We start from the raw sequence: 26,205 nt of genomic DNA, 5'->3' as shown, positions 1-26,205 counted from the left end.
GCTGGACTTGCATATGATTAGTCATTGGTTTGGTAATGCTTTCTGGCTCTGTGAAGTTGCACTATTTTTCTTTTTTGAAGCTTTTGTTCTATTTAAAACTATTTAAAGTAATCCAGTGTAATCTTACTAAGGAACATTGATTACTTCATATCACGGATTTTGGCTGTACTTCAGAAAACAGCAGGAGATTTTGTATGACTTATCAAAGGCATTTATTAAATTATTAGAGCACGCACACACCCTTTTGTTAACATTTATATTTCATGAAGTCTTTCCCACAAAACTCAGCACTATTTTTTTGCACTAATCACACTGATTTCTTCTTAACCATTAGCATCTTTACATTTTGGTTTGCAATTAATTCACAGTTTCAACTTCAAAAGAAGCTCTTCTGTAGGCTTCTACAAAACGGTTTGCCTTTATTCATTTTCTTGTTACTTCTCCCCTGTCTCAGAATGAACCTATGACTGGGCGCATGCAGAACTACAGCAGTTTGGAGACTGAGCAGATTGGCTCAAATAGGGGTAGTTAATACACCATTGGTCCAGTATGCCAAAACCTTCTCTCCACACAGATACCCGTGGGCCAAGTTTGACAGATGTGTCATGTGATCCACTAGTGAAAAGGGTGAGCAGTGCTTCCTGAGCCCTTACCATCAGCTGATTGTCATCAAAGGGGAAGACCTGTCCTTCCCATATCCAGGATAGCATTAAAATTTGGGGTTTTTGCTTTTGACTTCGATAGCAGCAGGACTTATTTATTTGCAAAAGTATTTCTAAACTGCTGATTCATAAAATGCCAGGGTGGGGTATGGCGCTAAAACATGAAATACCATTAAAAAATAAAAATAAGGTGACCGACAAATCAAAAATAAAGAGCTGCAAAGGCCTGCTGGCATGAAAAGGTCTTCAAGAGACAGTTGAAAGTCAAAGCAATGATGCCTGCCAAATCTCTGCTAGAAGAGTGTTCCACAGAATGGAGCTGGCAGTACTAAATGCCTGAGGCCTCTGTAACACGGGTGGGGGATTAAAACCTCACCTCTGAATGATCTCAGTGATGTAAGGGCTCGGGCAGTCCTTAAGGGCTCAAGTTTTTCAGGACTTTGTACAAGAATCTTGAACCTGCCCTGGCAGTGTATGAGCGGCCAGGGCAGATGTTTTAGTACAGTAGTCACATGCTGTCTTTTGAGACCATGTCTTATCTCTGATCCTTTTTAGGATATATGCTAGAATTAGCCATTCTTGGAGTAATTTTCTTGACATCAGTCAAAACTATTCAGCGCTCTCTCCCCCACCCTTTTTTTTTGTATAGGAGACTTCTGTAAGGAAGTTTTTTTAATTATTATTTTTAGAATATGGACCCATTTACATTAGCCCTTTGATGTGCAATTCTTTGCTATACATCAGAGAACTGTTGCTTCTTCCCTGGAGCAAGTCTTCCTTCTGTAGTTCCCTCCCTGTCTTTTAAAAGTATGCTTATATTTTTACTCAGCTAATTAGAGAATATTAACTCGTATAGAACGATTGCCTTACCATTGTGGTTTTTAAAATATTGTTAAATTTTATTTCATTGTTTAACCAGCTGAAGCCTGTTCTTTGAAAAATGCATTGTGGAAAACATACTCAGAATGTGCTTACTGGAATTGATGGAAGTCATTCACATATAACTCCAAAAGGAGAGAGGCCAGAGGTATTTTGGTGTGGGGTGGGGGATTAGATCATTTCTGAAAATGTGTCTGAGTCCTTAATTCTTTATTATTTTATTGAGTGCTACATTTGCTTGTGAAAAATCATCCCATTTAGAAACTTGATAACTAAACTACAGATCCTGCCTTTTGTGTTAGTCTTCAGCCCATCATTTTTGTGGAGCAATTGAGTCATCACATCCATGAGAACTTACTGAGGTCCTAGAAAATCAACCTGTTAATCATTGGAAAGTTATGACTTCATGTTTACTTATCCTTAAAATAAGGGTTAAAATGTGAGACATTCAAAGTAACACTAAGTTAAAGTCCCTTACAGATGTACTAGCTATGCTAGTGGAATGGCTTGCATAAAGAAGGTGTTGGAAGCCAGCTTCGTTCTTCTGGCTAGCTGCACAATATATTATTGCGGTCCTAATACTTCCTGTTGCACAACCAGTTGCACAAGCTTCCATTATTCTTGCCCTCTCACTAGCACAACAGCCCATGCACTGGCGGTCAGATAGTGTTGAATGCAGACCAAGTACAGTAATAGGGACAACTCAGGAACATGGATTTTGGCAACTAGTGGGCAGTATGGGGTTGCCACATTTCAAAAAGTAAAATTCCTGACACCCGCAAAATAGGGACCCAGGTGGCGCTGTGGGTTAAACCACAGAGTCTAAGGCTTGCTGATCAGAAGGCCAGGGGTTCGAATCCCTGCAACGGGGTGAGCTCCCGTTGCTCGGTCCCAGCTCCTGCCCACCTAGCAGTTCGAAAGCACATCAAAGTGCAAGTAGATAAATAGGGACCGCTCCAGCGAGAAGGTAAATGGTGTTTCCGTGCGCTGCTCTGGTTCGTCAGAAGCAGCTTTGTCATGCTGGCCACATGACCCGGAAGCTGTCTGCAGACAAACGCCGGCTCCCTCGGCCTATAGAGCGAGATGAGCGCCGCAACCCCAGAGTTGGACACGACTGGACCTGATGGTCAGGGGGCCCTTTACCTTTATGCCAAAAATAGTGTTTTTGAATTGTTTCCACTGTTTTTTCCCATTATGTTGCCATACATCCAGGTTTTCCCTGACATTTTGCCGATTCAGCAAAATTCCTCCCGGACACCATTTTGACAGCTAGTGCCATTCATGTATAAAATACTTGGTGCAATTTACAATGTATAGAATACAACTGAAGCCGAAAAGAGAGGCCTCCACCTCAAAGAGCTTACAGTCTAGATGTAGACAATGAAGAAGACAATAAAGGAAGGGTGGATAGAGAGGGACAAGAAAGGAGGGGGACACAGACAGACAGGTATGTAGATTTTATTTCAGTTGCTGAATCAGTCTGCTTGGGTGTTCTGGTTGCCACTTTTGTGCTCCACTGATATGGTGTCAGGGACTGGGCAGAGGAGGAATGATGGAGACCGCCTCCCCCTCCCGAAGCTTTCAGGGAGGAGGAAGAGGAACACAGTATAAATTTACAACAGGGGTTTGAGGGAGGTAGCAGCTCAGAGGCAGATGAGCGGAAAGGTTGGGAAATCATGGGAGAGTCAGAGCAACACCTGCCTGACACGTCATTAGAAAGCATTCCAAGACACACAAACACCCCAAACCTGGTGAGCCTTGAAAGTAAGAGAGCAAAGAGCTCAAAGACAGAGGACACGTAGCAGCACCCGTAGAAGTGATGAATGAGGAAATGGGTGTGGGTGTGTTTGTGGAGATTCACTCAGGCAATGACATCTCTCTGTAATTACTGAATAAATAAAAAAGGATGGTAAGAATCATTCCCTTGTCTTTATACTTTCCTGGGCCACCAGCCAGGAGCCGCTGACAGCCTCCTGACATGTGGACACTTGATAAATACATCTCTATCAAACCAAGCATGAGAGAGGACTTCATCGGTTGAGACCTTGATCTGGTGCTGCCCCCCTGATTCATGGGTATTTTGTCTTCATGTTGACTGCCCTTCTTTGGATGTTGGTGAGTGCAGGCAAGAGTGGTTTATGGACCAGGTTGAGAACTGTTGTTCACAAGTGCCTCTGGAGAAGATTTGTTCTGAAATGTGCTGGGCCAAACAAACCTTTTCCTGTACACCTTAAGGCCTCCATTTTTTCTTTCTGTGCCTTCTTGGTTGTTTTCCCCCTTGTCATTGTGTATGAATCAGAAATCATTGACTAAAGTGTATTCTGGTGAGTTAAACAAGCCCGCCTTATGGGTTAAAGCGGGCTTGTTTAGAAGCTCACTGGAGTGTCTTTTAAACTAAAATCTCTGGTTCATATTTGCCAGGGTTCGTCAAAAAATGAAATGAAATGCTTCAGAAGTTCTTCTTCCAGCCATGTGGAAGGAGGAGAGAGGAGGGAAGAGGTGTGCAAACATTTCAGCATTACTTGTTAATCAGCCCAATATTCTGCTTCCCTCGATTTCTCTGCCTGAGGTTGAATAGTACCAGGACAGGCAGGAAGAACAGTGCTACCTTTTCATTACTGTGTGAGATGCCTGCTGATATTCTTGTGACATCTTATAGATTGATGTCAGTGCATTGCCTCTGGTTGGAATTGTACCTGAGGCTACCTTTCTAGACACTTTGCCATTCAAACTGCTTTCCAAAGTTTCAAAGGATTGCAAAGGTGATTCATTTATCTCAGTGAACTAATTTGAGAGTCACAACTAGAAATATTTATTAAAGATTTGTTTTAGCAATGGCTTTTATGTTAAATGAGACTTGAGAAACTCAGTTGCTCGTGTTTCCTGTTGATTCAGACATTGTGCTTGTTTTAATTAACCTATGGCTTCCGTCAATCAATACTTATTGGCTATTGATAACATGTAGGTAAGGAACAGTGTTTGCCTCTACTTCAAAACGCATGAGATAATAACATGCCATATGCACCACAGTAACTGGGCAATACAGGGTGAGCTAAGGACATAATCATAAACACAGAGATTTGATGCCTATGTGGACTTCAGAGCTATAATACTTTAGAGAGACAGCTGCTCTTGCAAACTATGAGCCATTATGTTTTTGCCAAAACCAAACCCATTTGTCATTTCCGTTCTCCTCGTGGCTGCTCATCAAGGTATTTAGGAATGAAAACTTTCACTTAGGCAGCAGCCAGCTGCAGAGCTCATTCATTCAGGGAAACCACAACCCAGTGTTTATGATGTCAGAACTGATCACTGTATAAGCAATTGTTTGTAGTGTCGCAAACACTGGCCCACAGCTCCGCTGAGTGAGTCAGACAAGAGGAAAGGAATGCTTCAAAAGTTTTCTTTACAAGACAGATATCTGTTGATCATCACTTTTGATCCGCTTAAGGAAGTTTAACATGGTTTTACCAGCAAGTACTATGTTTTCTGAAGAGTAGAGCTGGTGTTAAATTGTAGTGTATCTGTTAAGATATTACTGAAAAGAAAGCAGATGATACAGCCTTCAGTAGCACAGTATGAAGGCCTTAAAAGATAGCACTGTACATCCTTTTGATCTAATTCCAGCTAACTGTTAGCATTCAGGCTTTGGCTGAACATGGTGCAGCTTACAATATGGATATAATTAGTACAGAATGCTGACATATAAACGAACTGCATACCTGTAGCAGCTTTTCATCACTGGTAGAACGACAAGTACATCAATTACACATCTCCCCGCAACACTGACACCCCTGCTTAAACACTTGCCCCTGTATTTAACTCATGAAACTTGATTTTAAAATGTTCAGGCCTTATTGATGTCAATAGAAAGTTCTTCCAAGGAAGCATGGGTATTACCAGAGCCTAATCGGATAAAAGGGAAATCTTTCAGGAAAAAGGGGAAGGAATAAGGGGAATTTGACTATTTAAAAACAAAAAGTAGGATCAGATAGGATCTAGTTCCACCATGACTTATACAATTTCATTTTCTCAATTAACAAGTTCAGCCGGATGAAAAATAGCAGTTTCATAAGGCACCTGAAACTGGTAGTAGAGACTATTAGGCTCTGTGGATCCCTCTAATAAGAAATGAGTTGGAACACAATGAATACTCCTTGGCTTTCCAGCAGACTTATCTTTCCTTCTCATTCTTGGTTCTGAAATAGCATATTGTCAAAACTGTAGTTACCATTTAATAATGCATAAGTAGCTTTTGGGTTGCATACCAAATAGCTTTTGGAGTGTAGGCCAAAGTTCTACAACAGTGCAGAAAATGCACAGAATGCAGAATTGCATCTCTGCTTTCATTTTAAAAAAACCAACCAAGTTTCTAGCCCATGTGGTTGCAAAGATATGCTGAAGAAATGTTGGCAATTCTTGTGGTAAAACGACAACGCTAAAGGGGAAACAAAGATTTCTAGTAGTGGGGCTTACCCTGCATAGCTGCTGTCCCTCCCCATCACTAGTCAAACTGGAATAAATCCTGGGGAGATAATGCAAATTTGTTTGCTAGCAGAGTTTGCAGAATTGAATTACTTTGGCAAATTATTTCGTTCAGAATGTACACAGCGTTAGAGTAAGTTGCATACAAACAAAATACTAAAACAGGGGTTGTAGCAGGTTTGTCTTCCATGGCAGGAGGTATGCATTTGGCTGAGTATCACTTCTTTTTGTGAGTTCTAACAAGTTCTAAAACTGCTCTGGGGATTAGGGATGGTTGCAGATACTGGCCAATTAGTGCTATGCACAGTAGGCTTCTACTACACACTCACAGGACTGGTTTTCTGTTAGCTGGATGCTGCAGAGAATTGCCTGTCTGATCAGAATGCCATGTGTGTAATTCCAGAGTGGCCTCATCACACAAATATTTTTTTCATTTGATGACACCATAGTTTCCCCCTATATAAGAAGAAGGCCCTCAAAATGTATTCCTGTTTACACAGTTCTGCGTTTGAGCTCCCAGACTCGAGCCTGGGGTATTTATTTACGTGCAACAATATATATTATGCCCTCATGGGGCCTGCAAGACAGCTCGTAACACCAATTTACAACAATATACGATCCATGTTACAATACGGATTAAGCAAAAAAACAAAACAAAAAACAGGCAAAACAACCAACAACTAGAAGCCAAATATAAAAATCATAGAGATGAGGAGAGAAACCAAACAAAAAGTTTTAGCAGCACTCAAGAGCTCCCTAGCTAGGAACTTTTTATCTTTGTAGGCAGTGTACAGAACAGATGCTAGTTTTTACAAATTTGGTGGCAGTGTTGTGTTGAATGATCATTACTGCCTTTGCAGTGTAATGGCACCTGTACTGCTGTTCTCTCTGGTCAAACTGGTTTGGGGTGGGTTTTTTGTGTGCCCTCCACCCAGTGTTTTCTCAGTGAATGCTGAGCAAACTCTACATGAGCATGGATGCTGTGGGTGGTCTAGAAGGGTTTGCTGCTGCACCATTCCCGAAGCTAAACTGCTTGTGGTGACCATTGGGAACACCTAAGAGTGTGATATAAGTGCAGATGCTCGGTTTTCGAGCATCTTGGAAGCCGAACGTTCTGGTTTTCGAACGCTGAAAACCCGGAAGGAAATGCTTCTGTTTTTGAGCCTCCACTGTGTTTCTTCCACAGCTATGCGCCACGATTGTTGAATGTTTCGGAAGTCAAACCGTCTTCCGGGGTACACTGTACAACAAAAATGATTCCATCCATTTCACCCCCTAAGCTGCTTGCTGTCTAATCTGGTCAGTTTTGCATCTTTTTTTGAATACTGGAAGGACTGAGGGGAGTATTATTGTGTTTTTATATTTGCTGGAAGCTGGGTTGGAGTGGCTGAGGCAACCCAGCCAGGTGAGCGGGGTCAAAGCCACTAGGCTTCAGTCCTCAAAGCAACACTCCTCCCCCACTGTTAGATTTCTATAATTTCTGTACATAGCTAGTCCCACAGCAGCTGCAAGCTGTACATCTTTTTCACTGCTTCACACACACACACACACACACACACACACACACACACACACACACACACACAAAATGTGTAAAGATGCATAGATTCTCAGTATATACATGACCCAGTTTTACTCTGCCCAATGTTGAAGAGACTCTTTGGGCCCTAACTCTGCCCTTGATCACCTGTGGGTGGTCTGCAGTACCTGCACAGCGTTCTTTTGGCATCAGAGGAGTTCATTGCCGGCACAGGCTAAGTTATTTTCTTTTTTATATTTAGTTCAGAGAGAAGTTAATTCTGACCCACAGCTGCAGAATTGAGCTCTAAAGTGAGCTCATAGCTTTAGCCACAGAGTCAGTTCTTTTCACTGCTTGCTTTTTCTAATGCTTTTCTCGAAACTCAGTGGGCGTTGTCCAGAGCTTCTTGTCCCCTTTCATAAAAACATTCCACATCAGCACAATGGTTGTCTGTGGTGTGCTGCGCCGAGTGCTTGCCTGCGCCGCAAGTGAACAGAGGAGGCCATGCATCAGAGCTGTTGGAGCACACCCACTGTGCTGTGTCACCTACAAACATTTTCTTAGAACGTATGGCTTTGCATTCTGCATCCAGAAACATGAGAACACTGAGCAAATTACTTGTGTGTAATAAGTTCTGAGAGGTGTCTTTTTGGAACTGGTTATTAAAAGAAATCTTTATTTCAAAATTGTGGCCCAAGTAGGCTGGGGGAAAGGGGAGATAGAGAAAATTTACGTGGTGTTTGTGTGTGTGTGTGTGTGTGTGTGTGTGTGTGTGTGTGTGGTGAATTTCAGGAACGCCACCCTCTCCATTGCATGTGATATCAAAAGCAGCGAAGAACCCCCTCTTTCCATATTGCTTTTTGGCTTATGAATATGATATGAAAGATAAGCGGGGGGTGGGTTCAAAGGGTATCCAAGTGGTTCCATAGCATATCGGATTTTTACTTCAACGGCCGCCAGCTTTCAGTAAAAAAGGTGTAAGAATATGACAAAAGGAACTTGCAGGCATCAGCTGGCACACAAAATCATAGAGTATGCATCACATTGTACCCTCACAGCCTCCAGTGGAGCTTATGGGTTTTTTCCTTCCCCTTTTTCTTCTCACAGAGATGAAGTCATCCTGATAAACTCTGTTCCCCCCCCCCCGTCTTTTTTTAATCCACAGGGTCCTTTATGTTTCTCTAATAATTGGCAGCAGAGGTACTATTCTCCTCCCCCCCCACCCGCCTTTCAAGTGATGAATAGTTGGCTGTAGATCAAAGACAAGCCCTAGCGTTTTTTTGGCTGCCACAAAAGGGCGTTGGAATTGGCAGAGATCCCAGCTGCTTAGTGATAGGCATGTAGACGAGGTGCCAGGCAATAGGGGTCAGTGGCAAAATGTCTGTACACGTTCTTCATCTGAGATAATCTGGTTTCCTTTTTTGTGTGTGTATGTGTGTGTATTTCAGGCCAACAGCAGGTTGAAGCAGATTGAAAAGGAATACTGTCAGAAGTTTGCCAAATCTTCACAGGTAGGAAACATAAACAAAACAAAACTTTTACAAAACTTAGATTTTTGTTATTGGGTTGTTGTTTTTCCCTTTTCTTTCAGTTTTGAAAATGAAAATAGAAATAAGGCAGACTTGCTTCTGTTCTTGCAGTGTTAGTATTTAACCCCAGCTCCAGTTGTTCCCTTTTCCTTTTGTACTTTGTTGATGAATACTTTTTGCATTTGGGGGGGGGGAGTAAGTGAATCAATGCTCTGCTCTATATCACTCAGGAAAGGCTCATACAGCTTCCTTGCTGGGTGATACAGGAAATGCATGAACCAGGAACTATTGCGACCTGGTTTGCTTTATGCATGAACTGATTGGAAACTCAGAGGTGGTTGCTTGAAATATAATCTTACATATGCTGCAAAGTGGCCTAGATGCTACTGAATCATTAAACATATTATCCTACCCAGTGCTTTTTTTTCTAAAAAAATGTTTAGGGTTATTCTCATTTTCCTTGTTGTTTAGTCATTTAGTCATGTCCGACTCTTCGTGACCCCATGGACCACAGCACGCCAGGCACTCCTGTCTTCCACTGCCTCCCGCAGTTTGGTCAAACTCATGTTTGTAGCTTCGAGAACACTGTCCAACCATCTCGTCCTCTGTCGTCCCCTTCTCCTTGTGCCCTCCATCTTTCCCAACATCAGGGTCTTTTCCAGGGAGTCTTCTCTTCTCATGAGGTGGCCAAAGAGCCTCAGCTTCAGGATCTGTCCTTCCAGTGAGCACTCAGGGCTGATTTCCTTAAGAATGGATAGGTTTGGATAGGTTTGATCTTCTTGCAGTCCATGGGACTCTTAAGAGTCTCCTCCAGCACCAAAGTTATTGAAATACTGCCCCTTGGTGAGGCCAAACCTAGATTCACAAAATGTTTAGGGCTTTGCGTCCCCCCACATCCCCCCAGAAAAAAAGCCCTGATCCTACCTACCCACTTCTCTAATAGGAGCTATAGCAAGAAAAGAGACCATTGGGAGGAATTCCTCCGAAAGACTGCAAAGCTTGGCATGAAAATGGGGCAGCAATAAGAACCTAACTTGGCTGAACTGGCAGTCTGTAGGACTGACTTAATGATCCACAAGCAGGAACTTCTCTAGCTTTCTGCTGAAACAGCTGGCTGGAGTCCTTCCTGGGCAGCAGATTTTCATCAACCCTTTTTTTGGAGCAAATCCACTGACTGGGAAGAATATCAGTCTGTCATTGTAAGCAGTGGGTCTTGTTCTGGGAAACTGGGCAGTGTTCTTGGTGATATCTGTTCAGAAATATTTCAGCAAAGCAAGTTCCTCCAAGACATGGAAATGGAGCACCTATTGAGAGCCAAGAAGCAAGATCCAAATAATTTTATAAATAAATTAATCAGTGGCTGCACCAAGGATGGGATTCAAGCTGTACAAGCAGTTTCTATACATATCCTGGAGAACGAGTGGACATATTCTTAGCCTGTGTTTTTCTATTTTCTTTTAATCTGAGGAGGCTGTTGTAGGGGTTTGTACATGTGTCACAGCCTTTTAGGTCACATTTTTGGCACAGAGACCAAATTAAAATATTGGACTTCATCTTTAATTCTGAATGTCTTCACTTCTTGTGGGATTTGCATCAGCCTCCCACTGTCATTTGAACGAAGTTTTCGTAATGTAATGTTAATAATAGGTCACTTGTAACTTTCATGTGGTCGGGCTGCTGACAACATCAGCCTAATCTAACACTCTCTGGCCTCTTGGAACATTTGCTTTTTAACACCCACACACAAAAAATAGATTCCAAGAAATTCTCTCTGAAGTTTGGGCAAAATAAACAATTACATTTTTCTCCCCTGAGATTTACTGCCCAAAGCATTTCCTTGTCTATCCGCTGCTTTCAAAATTTTCTTAATACATTATTAAAACACCACAGCTTTTTAACTCAGAAGAACCTTAGAGTCCCATCCAGGTATTCTCACCCTGTGTTCTCTCTGCAATTTTATCTTAATTAAGCAGATAATTTAAAATTACTTGGATACTTTAGCGTATGTTTCCATGGACTCTTTTGGTGGGATTTGATGTGCTTTTGTAGAGCATCCCAACTTCACAAGCCAAATGACTAGTCTGACGTTGTATACATCTGCACTGTTGAATTAGTGATTTAGTCCCAGAACGTTGGGTAAGTAGATAGGTGCACATACACAATTTTTTTCTGCCCAACATGCCATTTATTTAGGACAGAAAGGCAGCCATAAGATGATTGTACCTTGGTGTATTCAGCTACGCATGAGCTCCTTTCAAGAAAGCATTTCCCAGATGCGTTCCCTTATTAAATATATTTTCATATCAGTGCTTTACTAGGGACAACTGTTTCTTTTGAATTCTTCTTCTTGTTGTAAAGCTGACAAAATGGTGCTCAACAGTCTATATATCATCATTTATTGTTGTTGTTATTAATATTATGAGTTACTCAGATGCCTCTGGGCAATTTGATATTTTTGAAATTCCATTATGAACAGATGCAACTGGAGAATAAGTATGACAATATAAACAGCAGATTGTATCATTAGATGTAACAAACCAGAAATGGAGGTTGAGGGAAGTCAACAGGGAGGGGGGAAATTGGAAAATGAATGTTTAGTAATGATGATGGATATTTTTTGCAAGAAAGATATCGGTGACTGACTGTCATTATTGCCTAACCCTGGGATGTTTTCTCAGAACTTGGCCCAGTGAAGTCTAGTGAGGCTTACTCTGAAGTGAGTGTGCTGAAGGCAGTGGTCTAAGATAGAAGACAAGTATTATGACAAACATGCATGCAGACTTTTGTGAGACTCTCATTCAAAACTTGCCAAATCATAGTAGGAACTAACTGCTATGTTAGATTAATTTCATAAACTAAATGTGATATGTCATGGACCAGGGTCTAAAGCTTCACCCCACCCCCCAAAAAACCCCACCCCTGACACAATTCTCTGCACATGTGTAGGGAATTTCCAGAGTCCAATTCAGACCACAGCTTTTGCAGCCCCCTAAAAAAACTGCTTCCCTTCCGCACATCAAGATGCCTCCTTGAGCATAAACTGCAATTGTCTGCAGCTTCTCCAGGCTGGCAAATGCAACTTCAAGAAAGTTGGCAAATGCCTACTAAACCAAAGTATCCAATGTTTATCGTTTATATTGCAATTGTCATTCTCTGGGGGTTAGCTCAGAATGTCATGAATCATTGCTACATATCCTAATGTGCAAGAATATTTCAGACAATTGATTTTACAAAATCATTGCAGCGAAGTGGAAAATTGGAAAACCTTATTTCCCATGTTTTCTCATAACAAATGTGCTTTGTTCTGGTGAGTAAATTATTGGGGAATTTTATAGTGGAAAATTTTTCATATATTTTTATGTTCAGCAATTTTATGCCATTCTGGGTCTTGCTATATTTCTTTTCTCTGTGTGGAATTTTATGCTTGCTAGTGTATAATATGTTAATTTAAACTATTTAGTTTTCACAGTTGAGTTTGCTAACTCAGATTTTTGTGTCAAGTGTAAATACATGCAAAACATAAACTTCTTACTATTGTAGGAGTTTTAGCATGCTGTTTTCTTTTTAGATCATAGCTGATCTTAAGACAACCATTTCCTCTCTGACAGAGGAAAGAAACCAGCAGCAGCTTGCTGCAGAAAGGCGTCTGCAGGATGTTTTACAAAAGTTTGAAGATGAGAAGAAGCAGCTGATTAGAGATAATGACAGAGCAATCAAGGTAATCTTGGGCTTTGAGTCAATGATGCTACCAGCTGTTTGAGCATAATTAAAAGTTTTGAAAGCATTGACTGTGGCTGCATGAATGCATGCAACATTCATGTTCTTACAGCGCTCGACAGTTTCATTCACTGGACTTGATCTGTGATACATTCATTGACCAGTTTTTCTATGGGAAATAAGTGGAAAGAAATTTACTATAGTATTTTTTTAATAACAACAGTAAACCTTTAGGTATGGGATAGCATTTTTTCAAAGTATTGCTGGAACTTTAGGGTGGGATTCAAAGTAGCTTTATAGAGACTGCTTCGTAAGCATAAACATTTGTGCTTGCCTGATGGAACTATCTCCCCTCCTCCTCCCCTCTCATGCTGTTCTTGGAGTACCCCTGACTCCCCCCCCCCCGAGCTGATTGGGGGATGCGGAGAAAGGAGATGGGGAAAGCCACACTGCAATAAATTCTGCAAAACAAGGGCTGCACTAAGTGTTACATTTTGGGCAGGTTTGCACATAATGGTAAGTTCAGAGTTAAACAAAGTATGGCTTACCAGCAATGAGGAAACTGCTTGAATGGTGTCCACCTGAGAACCAGTTCTCGTGTCAAGAACATTTGTGGCTTGTTCTTATGGTTTGGAGGAAAACAAATCATTTGTGCTGGTTTCCACATAACCCTAAGGCAGTGCTCTGCCTTGTTCCTGGTGTGGCAAAAGGAAGAGGATGGGCACAATATGAGCAAGCATGTATGTGAATGCTTGCACATTCTTGATAAGCCATACTTCGTTTAACTATGGCTTACTGTTATATGCAGACTCAGCCTTTGTGGCAGAAATCTTCCACTATGCTACTTTCATTAATATTTCCTTCTTTTTATGTGGCATTCCATTTCTAACAGTATTTCAACATGTGTAAGGTGAGGATGAAACTTAACTTGATTTTCTCTGGTTTCGACGGATCATGCTTAGAGAAGCAGCAACACATTTTCTTGTTCCTGATATTTCAGTCGGTGTGAAATCATTTCTTAAAGTGTTTCCCTCCAAGGCAAATATGGTGAATGTAAGGTTAATCTCTGAGGGGCTACCCTTGCAAACCATTCACAATCTGAGTTTCAAAGGAGGAGAAGCATCAGCCTTCATTACTTGACAAGATTGTGATTCGTATCATTTTATAATTTTAGGGAATATAATGGCCCTCTTAAAAGCATCCTTCACCCAAAAGAAAACAATTATCCTCCAAAAACCTATTACAATGTGGAGAGATGATGCTCCTCTTCATATACAAGGTGCTATAATGTTTATATTCATCTGTTCAGTAAAAGGGAAGGTTTTTTTTTTAAGTTTCCATGTTTGCATTTATTTTATGAATTAGATTTAGGGATTGCATCTTATTTAGAATGGGCTGCTCACATTTAAAAACATAAAACAGGACTTGGTGGAAAAATCAACAACATGGCAGCTCAACTTTCCTGGAAGTGACTGTAATGCAGCTGGAAACTGCTTACCTTTGAGGGTGGCATCTTGGCCCTCTGGGGCCTAGGTGGAACCTGCCAGCTTATTGTAACTCCCATTGTGGCAGATAAGTTTACTGGGGCCCAAATGGTCTTGCTGCTCTTCCTCACAGTACAGGTGGGGTTCATGTGCTCATGAAGGTGGCTGGGGAGAGAGCAGGATCCCAAATCAGCTGGTAAGAGCAACGGCAAGTGGAAAAGGTGTCTGCTTTTTAGCACTTAGCAGTGCTTTTTAGACTGACTGAACCATGTCATTTCCTAGATTCTCACCTTACTGCTTCAGTCCTATATCGGCCACTTGCACTGCAAATTTCTTGATCATGAGTGGCAGCAGCTGTGAACCAGGTGGATTTGTGAATTGGCAAAAAGGTTGACTGCAACATAATGTTAGAGGATGAAGAATGCACTCTAACTGGGTGAGGGTTTACACGAAGAGCTAATCTATTGAGGTAATATTTCTACTATGAGGATTGGGGGAAAGGTGATTTTAAAATACCTTCACCTTGGCTATGACCTTGCTGGCTTCCTGTTAGAGAATGAAAGCTCTCATGCTTCTCAGTGATCACCATGCATGAGAACTACTAATCCCTTGAAAAGATCCTGGAATATTAACCTGGTCATCTCAGTACCAGTTATTTTTTTCCCTGATAATAACCCACTCCCCAAAACAGGTTCCGTAACAAAAAAAAAGGTGACACCTGGCATGAGTGGCACCAGAGATGGTACTGGGACAGGAGGCAAGGAGGGCACAGGAGCTGAAGCCAACTGGGCACACAGCATCTGGCTGATATGAGAGGGGACAGGGTGGATCTGCCATGGGAACCCTCCCTGGGATCTGAGCCCTCATTTGTAATGTCCCTCAGGGTGACTCTGCTGTGTTTTGAGGCCTGGACCTTGCCCATCCTCTGCTTCCCAGGTTCATCAGTGGGGAACTCCTCCCACCCTTTGTCCTGCTCTGACCAGCCTCCACAACATTTCAGGGCTCATGGCAGACTCCCATCAATTGCATTAAAGGCATTTATAAAGGTGGACAACTTTTACTGAAAGGCATCTTGTTTCTTCATTTCTGATCTTTCCTTCTCCTGTAACATGCACCCAGAAGAGAGTGTTTTAGTGCATGTTATGTCACACTTGCCATTCAAGCAGCACAGCCCACAGTCCAAGGAACGAATGCAAGTCTAGGAATGAACTGTGCATATCTTCAAACATGACTGAGAATATTGTGTAGCTGATGTGGAAACATTTCCCTAAAAATAGAAATGTTGCAAATTACTGACGTATACAGATCAGTCTATAGGCTGACATTTATTGCAAAAGAATTTTAAATTGAAGTTAATTTTTAAATAACACCAGGTGCCTTTTTCATACAACAATGCTTTTGGAAAATGTTGCCTTTTGTCAATGTGGTACCTTCCCAAAAGAATGCAACTTAAAAGGTTCACTCAATTGTTGTTTACTGTAGACAAGTAAGATGAAATTGTGAAAGATGAACAGGAATGGGTTCCCAGAAAGTAATACATGAAACTACTTTAAATGTGTTATGAAGAAGGCCGCTTTTAGAATGAATTTAATAGTGGGCTCCTAAGAATCAAGCATCATTCAGGATGATCCTAGCCTCAAAAATCTGGGGCATCACAAAAAAGGCAGTTTAAAAAGCCAGGATTCCACCTCTTCCAACCAAGTATCAACAAAATAGCCTGTACAAAAGCCTGTGTAGGCTTTCCAATTGTCAGGCTTTGTTCTGCTTCCAGCGACTTTCTGGAATTCTGCCTTTTTCCTTTTCTCTTCTGGAACAGTGTTGACTTGGAGGCTATTCCAGCAGTGTAGGTGGAAATACAATATGAACCAACTTTTATATTCACCACCAAAAGGCTGTGGGAACATTTGGCATTTTCAAAGCAAATGTCTGTAAGCCTACAAATTTTATTGCTGTGCAGTAAAGCTATTTGCACCTAGTTTTCAGAGTTTGACATATTAATAGAAAGTTATAGGCATTTTCATTTTCAAATGAAATATTAAACTACACCTGATATTTTCAAGAAAGGTGAACAAGCTGAAACCTGTGAAAAAAATCATGGAGGGTGTTTGTTTGGAAGGTGTGACAGAAGATGTAAGTGTTCAAGTTATTAGAACTGACCCACCCACTTCAGATAGCTTAGGAAGCAGGCTCCTATATCAGTCTGTAAAGGTGCTTTGCAATGCCCCTGCCAAGTAGCTTCTTAGATTTCTAAGGGAGCCCTCCTCCTTAGACATATTTATGTAGGATAGATCAGTCAGTCAAAGGATATTAGCCATGTTGGCTTAATCGAAGCCAAATTCGGAGTCAAGATGCAACTGAATGCCACTTTTGAGAAGAAGGAAACAGCACCTGAGGACTGTTGCCTCTGCTTTCCTGTTTGTGGGTTTCCAAAGGCATCTAGCTGTCCTCACTGGGATGCTGGACAACAAGAACCTTGATCTGATCTTGGAAGGCCCAATGATGTTCTTACGCTTTGGGGGGGGGGGGGAATTCTCTATTTCAGGCTTAGGATGAGGGTGAAATTTAAAGAGCAGAAGAGCATGCATGTTCTCCATTGTTAGTAAACTGAACATAGCCTGTTGAGACATCAATCCTGATTTCATAATGAAGCAATATGGCATTTTATATATTGCACTAATTCTCCCTAACTGCATTTTCTCAGCTAGCCTTTGGCCAATTAACTATGAAATCCAGTATTGTGGTTCTGGAAGCATGTAGGTTTTCATAGTGTGCCCAACCAGGAAGAGAAAGAAGTGTTCTGTTTTGCCATGTGGGTGAGCTAAGAAAAACCTTGGGGTGCTATGCTTGCCCAAGTATTAACTATTCTGCCTTTTGTACCCTTAGCATAACTCCATTTTAAAGCCAGTTCTGCAAGATAGTACCCCCCTGTCTGAAGAAAACTAAGGAGATGGATTGAAATCATTTTTACAGATTCCTTGATAGTTACCAGCCTTGCCATAACATCTGTATCCCCTATCTCTGGAGACTAAAAAACCGCTAGGGGACAGAACATGGTTCAGCAGTCCACAACACATGCCTGGTTCCTCAAGCACAGAATATTCCTTACTTTAGCCACGCAACTGTCATAGGGTTCATCTGGTGCACTTCCCAACCCAGCCTCATTGGGTCCCTGCTGAGTCCTCAAGAAGATATTACTCTTCTCACATCTGTGTTTCAGGAAAGCTGTGCATGCCACATCGCTTGAGCCATAATCTAACACAGGGGTTGGCCTCCTATATCTAAAAGATATGTAGTGGGGCTAGGGGAAGGGAGATGAAAAAGCAAGTTTGCTTGGTGCTTAAAAAAACACACAGAAAAAAGAGAGGAACAAATTGGACCTGTATCAATAAAAATTTGCATTGCCAAATCCTTCTTACCTGATGCTCTTTCTACAGACTGGGAGTCCTTCTATCTTCAGGAGACTGTTTTTGGAGATGCTGGAGAACATGCTCATTTTCTCTAGCTTTAGTAAAAATGTAGGTCTGTCCTTATAGGGCTATATTTAGGTTCCTTGTGTTTTCCTTTCTAAAGTTAATATAATTCATGTCCTTGCAATTCCCCTGAGTAAAAACAGCAATTACTGGTGCCTATGCAATAATTTGAACCGTATCAGCAGGTTCTAATTGTCTGCATACCTGGTAACACCCTTCACCACGGCTCGCTACCAAGCCACCATGCTTGGCTCACAGCTGATGTTATGTGTTTCCTCAGCTCCTCTAAAATACCACACGGTAATTGACCAAATTTGGTGAAAAGTCTGGAAACTAGGAAGGGGGTAGAGGGAAACGAAAGGTGATTGATGTTTTGAGATTATAGTGCGGTTTGAGTTGTCAAGGTTAATGCACTATACTTTGTGGAAGTGCTGCCTTCCTTCTTCTTCTTTTTAATACTGTACTCCGTTTTTTATGCCCTTCTGACTGCTTTCTGCTCAATCCCCATGAGTGGTTTACAACAGTCCTCGTTTGCAGCTGGCGTTTGGCATGCACATGAGCTTGGTGCTGCCAACTCAGTTTTACTAGAGACCTAAAACTTCATTGCTTTCTGCAGCTACAGTTTTGCCTTCTGCTTCTTAAATTAGTGCCTTTTGCATCCAACTCTGCTGAATGAGAAGTTCCCCATGTTTTCTTTTTTCAGTCAAGCATTCAAAATACAAATAGCACTAAGCCTTGTTAAACCGTGGTATCCTTGGTTTCGCTGCTGTTGGTACCGTGTTTCCCCTTTTTTAAGACGTAGTCAGAAAGTAAGCCATGGCAGCATTTTTTAGCATTAGTGAGATCTAAGACACCCCCCGAAAATAAGACATACCTCCATGCGAGACCGCCGAGCGCCCCAGCCAGCCAGAGGGGCCTGGAACCGGCTGCTGTTGCTGCAGAGAACGCATGGAGCGCCCTGCAGCGCCTGGCCTCTTCTTTTCTTTTCTTTTTTTTGGGCTGCCCGAGGCCTGCCGCCCCGCCACCGGAACCGGCGGTTGCAGAGCGGAGCGCTCCGAAGCAGCGAGCGCTCGGAGCGCCCTGCAGCGCCTGGCTTCTTCTTTTGCGGGGGGGAGGAGCTGCCCGAGGCCTGCCGCCCCGCCGCCGTAACCGGCGGCTGCAGAGCGGAGCGCTCCGAAGCGCCGAGCGCTCGGAGCGCCCTGCAGCGCCTGGCCTCTTCTCTTTTTGTTTGGCTGCCCGAGGCCGGCGGCTGCAGAGCGGAGCGCTCGGAGCGCCCTGCAGCGCCTGGCCTCTTCTTTTGGGGGGAGAGCTGCCCGAGGCCTGCACCCCGCCACCGGAAGCGGCGACTGCAGGGCGGAGCGCTCCGAAGCGCCGAGCGCTCGGAGCGCCCTGCAGCGCCTGGCCCCTTCTTTTGGGGGGAGAGCTGCCCGAGGCCTGCCCCCCGCCGCCGGAAGCGGCAGCTGCAGAGCGGAGCGCTCCGAAGCGCCGAGCGCTCGGAGCGCCCTGCAGCGCCTGGCCCCTTCTTTTGGGGGGAGAGCTGCCTGAGGCCTGCCCCCCGCCGCCGGAAGCGGCGGCTGCAGAGCGGAGTGCTCCGAAGCGCCGAGCGCTCGGAGCGCCCTGCAGCGCCTGGCCTCTTCTTTTGGGGGGAGAGCTGCCCGAGGCCTGCCCCCCGCCGCCGGAACCGGCGGTCTGCAGCGCCGAGCGCCCAGCAATGCTGGGCGGAGCGCCGAGCCAGCAGCCTGCCGCCTCGGTGCCGCGCAGAGCGCCCAGCAGCACCACGAACCAGTGGCCTGGCCCCTCCGAGGAGGCCTTAAGGTACCGTACAAGACATCCCCTGAAAATAAGACACCGTGCTCTTTTTTGAGTAAAAAAAGTTATAAGACGGTGTCTTAAAAAAGGGGAAACACGGTATCTCAACTGTGTAAGAAGGCAGCATTTTATTGGATGTGTGAGATGGTTTTGAAAGGGCTGAAACTCCCTACTTTTCTGCGCGCCTCTAATGAGAGAAGGCTGCGATGTAGCTGCACAAATGGGAAACCAGTGGTGCTCTGGAACTTGTTCTGTTTTCTGTTATTTTTTAATGCTTTTGCGTTTTAAAAATGTCATCCATACCTTAAAAATGTCATCCATACCTGAAATTATATATTAAAAAGTAAGAGAAAACTAAATATGTTTTTACCAGAAATATGCCAAGCTTTGGCATGAACTCATTTTGAATTGATGATGTACTCTGACCTTCAGAATACTTTCTACCTGTATAGGAACATTGTAGTTACGAAGAGATGGAACTGAACACCACTAGTTTCAGTATGTTTTCTTTCTCTGCCAAAGAGGCCAAGAAACTCGTAAAATCTCTGTTCCCTAAGAATACAGTTGTTAGACATAAAATGTTTATTGCAGAAGAATTGCTTATGTCCTCTGCATGGCTTGTCAGTATGTGATGATTTTAACTTTCTTTTTACAGCTCCTCTTCGTTCTACTATCACCTCCCATATTCAGATTGCAGCTTTAAGTATCTCAGTAGAGTTGAACAAATTAAGGATCTCAGGATAGTTCAAATGGTTGTAGTCAAATGTTGAGGACAATGATCATAAGGATTTGTGATGCATATGCTTGTAGATGTATTTGATTAAAACAGCTTTGACAGGAAATAAATAGAAAAATGGGAGTGGTGACGGTACATTTAAATAAAAAAATACTGGCAAAATTGCTGGGTTCCACTTTGAAAATGTTTGGAGCCTAGAGAAGTGAGTTCTGATCTGCCAAAAATGGATTGAATTCTCTTTTTCTCTGGCTGGAATAATAAATCCGAAATGAATTTCATTTATTTTATTGCTATTTTTTTTAATTAAAATATTCATATACTGCCTATTATGAAAATATCTCAAGCTGGTTTACTATTAATGATCCAATAACAATAAAATAGATCAAGCACCATCATCAGTCATTTCAAAAACTACGGGAAAGTTATGACAAGTGAATATCCTTAAGTGCAGCTGTAATTAAATAAAGGGTGGACAACACATGATTGCAGTTAGTGTCACATGTAGTTAGATTCTAAATCTCTGAAACATCAACCTCACATGTGCAATTATTTAATGAACTGTGATCCCAGAAATCCATGAGAAACGCCACGTTATCAGAACTGATGGCACCTATGCCATGTTTCCTTGAAAGTTTTACGACAGGCATCCCCAAACTGCAGCCCTCCAGATGTTTTGGCCTACAACTCCCATGATCCCTAGCTAACAGGACCAGTGGTCGAGGAAGATGGGAATTGTAGTCCAAAACATCTGGAGGGCTGAAGTTTGGGGGTGCCTGTTTTACGACTTCGGTACTAGGGTTGCCATATTCCCAAGAGTGAAAAAGGGTTGTTTTTTGCGAAGTTGTTGAGTTTGTATTAGAGAACCATGAGGTGTTTCCAATGAACTGAAAGTCCAAAACCTCAGCTTTTTTTCAACTGGAACTCCCCAGACCTCAGTTCTGGCACCTCCCCAATGGGCACCATTGTCATTATAAGGGAAGAAGAGAGGCATTCATGGTGAGTTTTGGCACCTATTTTTCTAGAAAAACAGCACTGGTCCAAACTATTTCTGTTAGGTCAGCAAAGTACTTATTATTACTTGTCCTTGTGTTTTTGTTTCAGATATAATCCCTGCTCAATTATTTTGTTTTAGATATAATCCCTACTTTCATCCATCCTTACATAGCTGTTTGGCTTTATGTGGAAATCACCTGTGCTAATTTTCAGTTTAAATGTTCACAAAAATCAAAGACCTACTATTATTTGTAAGGCATATTACTCCTCTACCAGCCCCCAAAGTCTATAGATACATGAAGCAGTGATGCAAATCAACGAAGTGGAATTAAAATCTGGTAAAATGAGCATGCTTATTTTTTAAAATCAAGTCTACTTACCATTTTGTTAAAGGCTTTCAAAAACCTGACAATGAATATGAGTATAAAAGAAAGCTGCAGTAAATTTTCCATTTACATAAAAAATACTTTAAAATCCAGAAGAGCATGTGAAATGTAGATATGCTTTTCCATATAATTTATGCTGACAAGCATCTTTGCCATATCTTTCTGTAACTCACTAGATCAGGGACTTTGAGGAACAAGCTTCCTTGGAAATCAGTAGAAGTTAGTATGTCTTAAAAAGACACACACTCGCATGCTACTAAAGGGACTGTATAGCAAATATTTTAAAAGGCAGTCATCTTTTCCCTCAGGCTAATAAGATTAAGTTCTAATAATCTTTTTGACCAGCTGCTGAAGACATTAGTTTTCATGTGTTTTTCTTACGTAAATTAGCTAAATCGCAGACAAATGTTTAAACGGAATAAAAGAAAACTTAAAAACTCTTAGTTCACCCTCTTTATTGACTGTTAATTGACTTTGCAATTGGACTACCTTATTTTAAAGGCTTGATGAAGAGTTTTGTGTGACTTGACTGTCCTCCATTGCCAAGCAGTGTTGGCTCAAATACATAATATTTAAAAGTTTTTGGGTGCTTTTCACATCACAGATTGAATTGTCAGGCCATATTGATTCAAACCAGCTCTTGCTCAGTTCAAATAGCAACAGGTTGCCTTGAAAGTTAATACAGTTGACCTAATGTCAGTTTTGAAAGTAAAAAGACATTATGAAACTTTATTTTTTCTTTTGTGTACATGGAATCCACAGAGCATTAATATTGTTACCTGATAGCATAGCGTAACATGCTATAGGAGGGATGCCCTTTTGTTCCTGCCGTTGATAATTAGTATAGACCCAAATGGTCCGCTTTGTTTTAATATACCAAATAATAAATTTGGTTGGTTAATAGGCATAGATAGATCTTCACCCAAGCTGTTACACTATGGGATGCCACTTGGGACCAGTTTACTTCCACAACCACCTTACCTCCTATTTGCTCACTCGACCACTTTGATCTGTTACAGATGCCGCATAATGCTTGTTCTGCTCTTGTAAGTAATCGTGTAAGAAACCACCTACACTATGGAACTCCCTGCCTATTGACAGCAGCAAGGCACCTTCACTGCACACTTTAGCGGTGCCTACTTAAAGTATTTTTGTTTAGACAAGGCTATCTGAACATGTAGAATGCTGACATGTGTTTTAAGGTGGGGCAGGATATAAAACCACTAATAAATATAGGTATTCAATTAAATAATTGCGTAAGCGGAATGATTTCTCCTTGGGCAATGTGAATTCCCCCTTCGATCCTCCTCCCCTCCCCCCACACCATCCTCAGTTCTGTTCTGGGAGGTTGGGGGAAATCTAGAATAGATTTAGCGGCATCTGGGCAGGGGGAGGAAGGAGGGCAAGTTTTATTGTGCAAGCGGAAGTAGTTTTGCTTATGGAAGAAGCTACTTAATGCTACTTTGAATGCAACCCAATGCCATGTTTGTTTTATGATATTGGGGTTATTTATATAAATAAACTATGGGACGCAGGTGGCGCTGTGGGTTAAACCACTGAGCCGAGGGCTTGCTGATCAGGAGGTCGGCGGTTCGAAGCCCTGCAACGGGGTGAGCTCCCATTGTTTGGTCCCAGCTCCTGCCAACCTAGCAGTTTGAAAGCACGTCAAAGTGCAAGTAGATAAATAGGTATCACTCCAAGCGGGAAGGTAAACGGTGTTTCCGTGTGTTGCTCCGGTTCGCCAGATGCAGCTTTGTCATGCTGGCCACATGACCTGGAAGCTGTACGCCGGCTCCCTTGGCCAATAACGCGAGATGAGCGTCGCAACCCCAGAGTCAGTCACGACTGGACCTAATGGTCAGGGGTCCCTTTACCCTTTACCTATATAAATAAACTATATTGCACATTACAATCTGTTAATAAAAGTAGATTTAAAAACAAACAAACAAGTGCCGGTAGTAGTTCTATGAAGTTCTATGGGTCAATCTCTCATACCCTTTCCTATGATCAGCATAATGGTCTGTTTGATGCACAGTTCAATGGATCCATTCACAATCCCATCCCTGCTAAGCATGATTGTTGTGCTCTCTTTGTGACAAAAAAAGTCAATCTACTTTCCTTGCTGCTAGATTATCTGAGGTTCGTTTGCACTGTGGAAGCAGGATGGAATGGCCCAGTAGTACATTTCATAGCAGTCAGATGAGGACCCTGCCTCCATCTTTTCCCTGTGACCCAGAGAAAGCTGGGGTTCAGCAGGGGTCAGGGGTGAGTTCAAGACTTTGCCAACTGGATGATTCTTAAGCAGGCATCCCCAAACTGCGGCCCTCCAGATGTTTTGGCCTACAACTCCCATGATCCCTAGCTAACAAGACCAGTGGTTGGGGAAGATGGGAAATGTAGTCCAAAACATCTGGAGGGCCGAAGTTTGGGGATGCCTGTTCTTAAGTCTTGCTATACGTGATCTGGACCGAGGATTAAGCCATTAAAATCTTACCTGGCACGCCCTCTGATTAATTTGTTTTTGTGTGTGTATGCTTCATAGTTTTGAAATCAAACCCAAATGGTTGGTTGTATTTAAAGGGGAGAAAAACAACCTTAACATGTATGCTTTGAGACTGATAACAAACTCTGCAGTTCAAGCTTTAATAACTAGAGGGAAGCTAAGAAACTTCAAAAAGTGGCGTGATAATGTTTTTGACAATGCGTCAGCTAAATGTTAGACAGAATCTTTGTAAATCCTCTCAGTATAAGTAGTTTTAAATTGGAAGTTTTGAACTTTTCCCTCCACAAGTGTATGCTAAAGCTGTTCTGGTATCTTTGAGTTTAGAAGATCTATTTACTGAAAAACATGAGTTTTTATCTAAGTTGTTTCCTCTTGCCCAACTGAAGCAAAAATGCATTGGATATCCTAACCAACTGTACTAGAAATACACCGATATTAATATTCTAGCCTTTTTAATAGTTATCTAGAGGGTTCTGTTTTATGCAGTGATCTCTGACCTTTGAGTGATCTCCCACTAGCACTCTTGACAGTAATCCAAAAGGCTGCTGATGTCAGTGGGAAGGCTTCTCAGTGAATGATATAATAGATCAGTGTTGGGGTGGGTGGGTGCTCAGTTTCGGTAGATAAATGTGGCCCTGCAGGCCTCTCCATCAGGTCCTCAGTACTCCCGCAAGAAATAAACAGTTGATTCAGAGGCTTGTTTTGCACAGTCTCTACCTAAAAAAAGCATTTGGGTGAAAAATATTTCCCCAATAGTTGCTCTACTGCAAAACAAAATGTTCCCCTTAGGAGTAGATAACTTCTTTCCATTTTTTTAAACATGAGCTCATGGTGGAATTGATTGAGTTAAAATGCTGATAGGAGTATCAATTCACACTCAACCATAGGGGAAGAAGAAGACCTCTGAGCCAACTGCCGCAAGGTCAGAAAGGGTATGAAAGCCTGCTACCCTATTGGTTAATGGGTAACCCAGTTTTGCACTTTGAGTGACTAGGAACAGGGACAGACCTTGGTAATCTTTCGTAATATGGTGCCCTGTGCAAGGCAAGTTTGGCGCCCTCAAATGGATATTCAAAATTATGGATCTTCTCAATTTTGCGTGCACACACACACACACACAATTTGGCACCCAAGGAAGGAACTGCTCACACCACCCTAAATTTGGCACTGCTAGCAAATGCAAGCCCATCTGATCAGCTGAAACTGTAGGCACCCCTGGCAATGCCAACATGACTGGCACAAAACAAAAAAGGAAGGGAAATCTTTAGGCCCCAGCTTCTTAAAAGGGGGGCAACTGCTGTCCTAAGCAGATCTTTAGAAAAGGTCAGACTCCTGTAGTTTGGGCAGGGGGCTTTGAAGGGGCACATAAGAAACCCCTGTGTTTGCCATGCTTTACAGATTGTGGTGTTAACACATTAGCTGGACCTATTAATACTGTAAGCACTGTTTTCATTTCTGATTTTGTAATTCCAAGAATCACTCTACCTGATTTCATTGTTTAGATTTTAATTTGCTGCTGAGTAAGGTGAAGAATTCAAAGGTATCACACTTCAAAGAATAAAACCGTTCTTGTTTCATTTTAATGGGGCTGTTCATAGGCATATGTTTAAGTATTTTTCTTAATCATTGTGTTCCAGTAGTCAGAAAAACTTTTTGAACAGTGCTGAAAAATATGAGCTGGAGAAAACGATGAAACATAAGAAAATGTTAACAGTCTTTAAAGAACTTTTTGAGCTTATAGCTGCCTGGGTTCCTAGATGAAAAACTGTATTTGGGTAAATTTTTTAGAACAGGGAATCAAACTATACAATAACCAAACGTTTTTGTGTTATCAGTTGTATTTTTTCCTACTTTACCCATAATTTACATAGCAATATTGTCTCTACCGCACTGTACAACTAGTTAACATAAATGTAATGGGCAAATTAATAGTGGTCCAGTTTGCATGCAGTGTTAATGCATCATTTAAAATAAACTTTGCTTTAACATGCACAGGTACTTTGCACCTCCCTGGCTCCTGATAGTGCCATGCA

The 26,205-nt window shown here is 42.1% G+C and overlaps 1 protein-coding gene across 6 annotated transcripts in view; it reads left to right on the top strand.

Annotated features, from left to right (window-relative positions):
* The window catches only part of CEP112 (centrosomal protein 112), a 196,765-nt gene that overhangs the window by 138,634 nt on the left and 31,926 nt on the right, over positions 1-26,205 (top strand). For 4 of the 6 annotated variants that reach the window (XM_035104028.2, XM_060271977.1, XM_035104026.2 and 1 more), the window contains exons 22-23: positions 8,994-9,056; positions 12,643-12,792. In XM_035104028.2, coding sequence (XP_034959919.1) covers positions 8,994-9,056; positions 12,643-12,792 — 213 coding nt within the window. Of the gene's footprint in view, positions 1-7,212; positions 7,326-8,993; positions 9,057-12,642; positions 12,793-26,205 lie in introns of those variants that run through there. The other 2 variants (XR_004691856.2, XM_035104029.2) reach the window with 2 other exon arrangements.

This window comes from Zootoca vivipara, chromosome 2 (genome assembly GCF_963506605.1).
Source record: "Zootoca vivipara chromosome 2, rZooViv1.1, whole genome shotgun sequence".
Lineage (NCBI taxonomy): Eukaryota > Metazoa > Chordata > Lepidosauria > Squamata > Lacertidae > Zootoca > Zootoca vivipara.
Note: the sequence above shows the minus strand (reverse complement) of the source record. Positions and strands in the feature narration are given on the sequence as shown.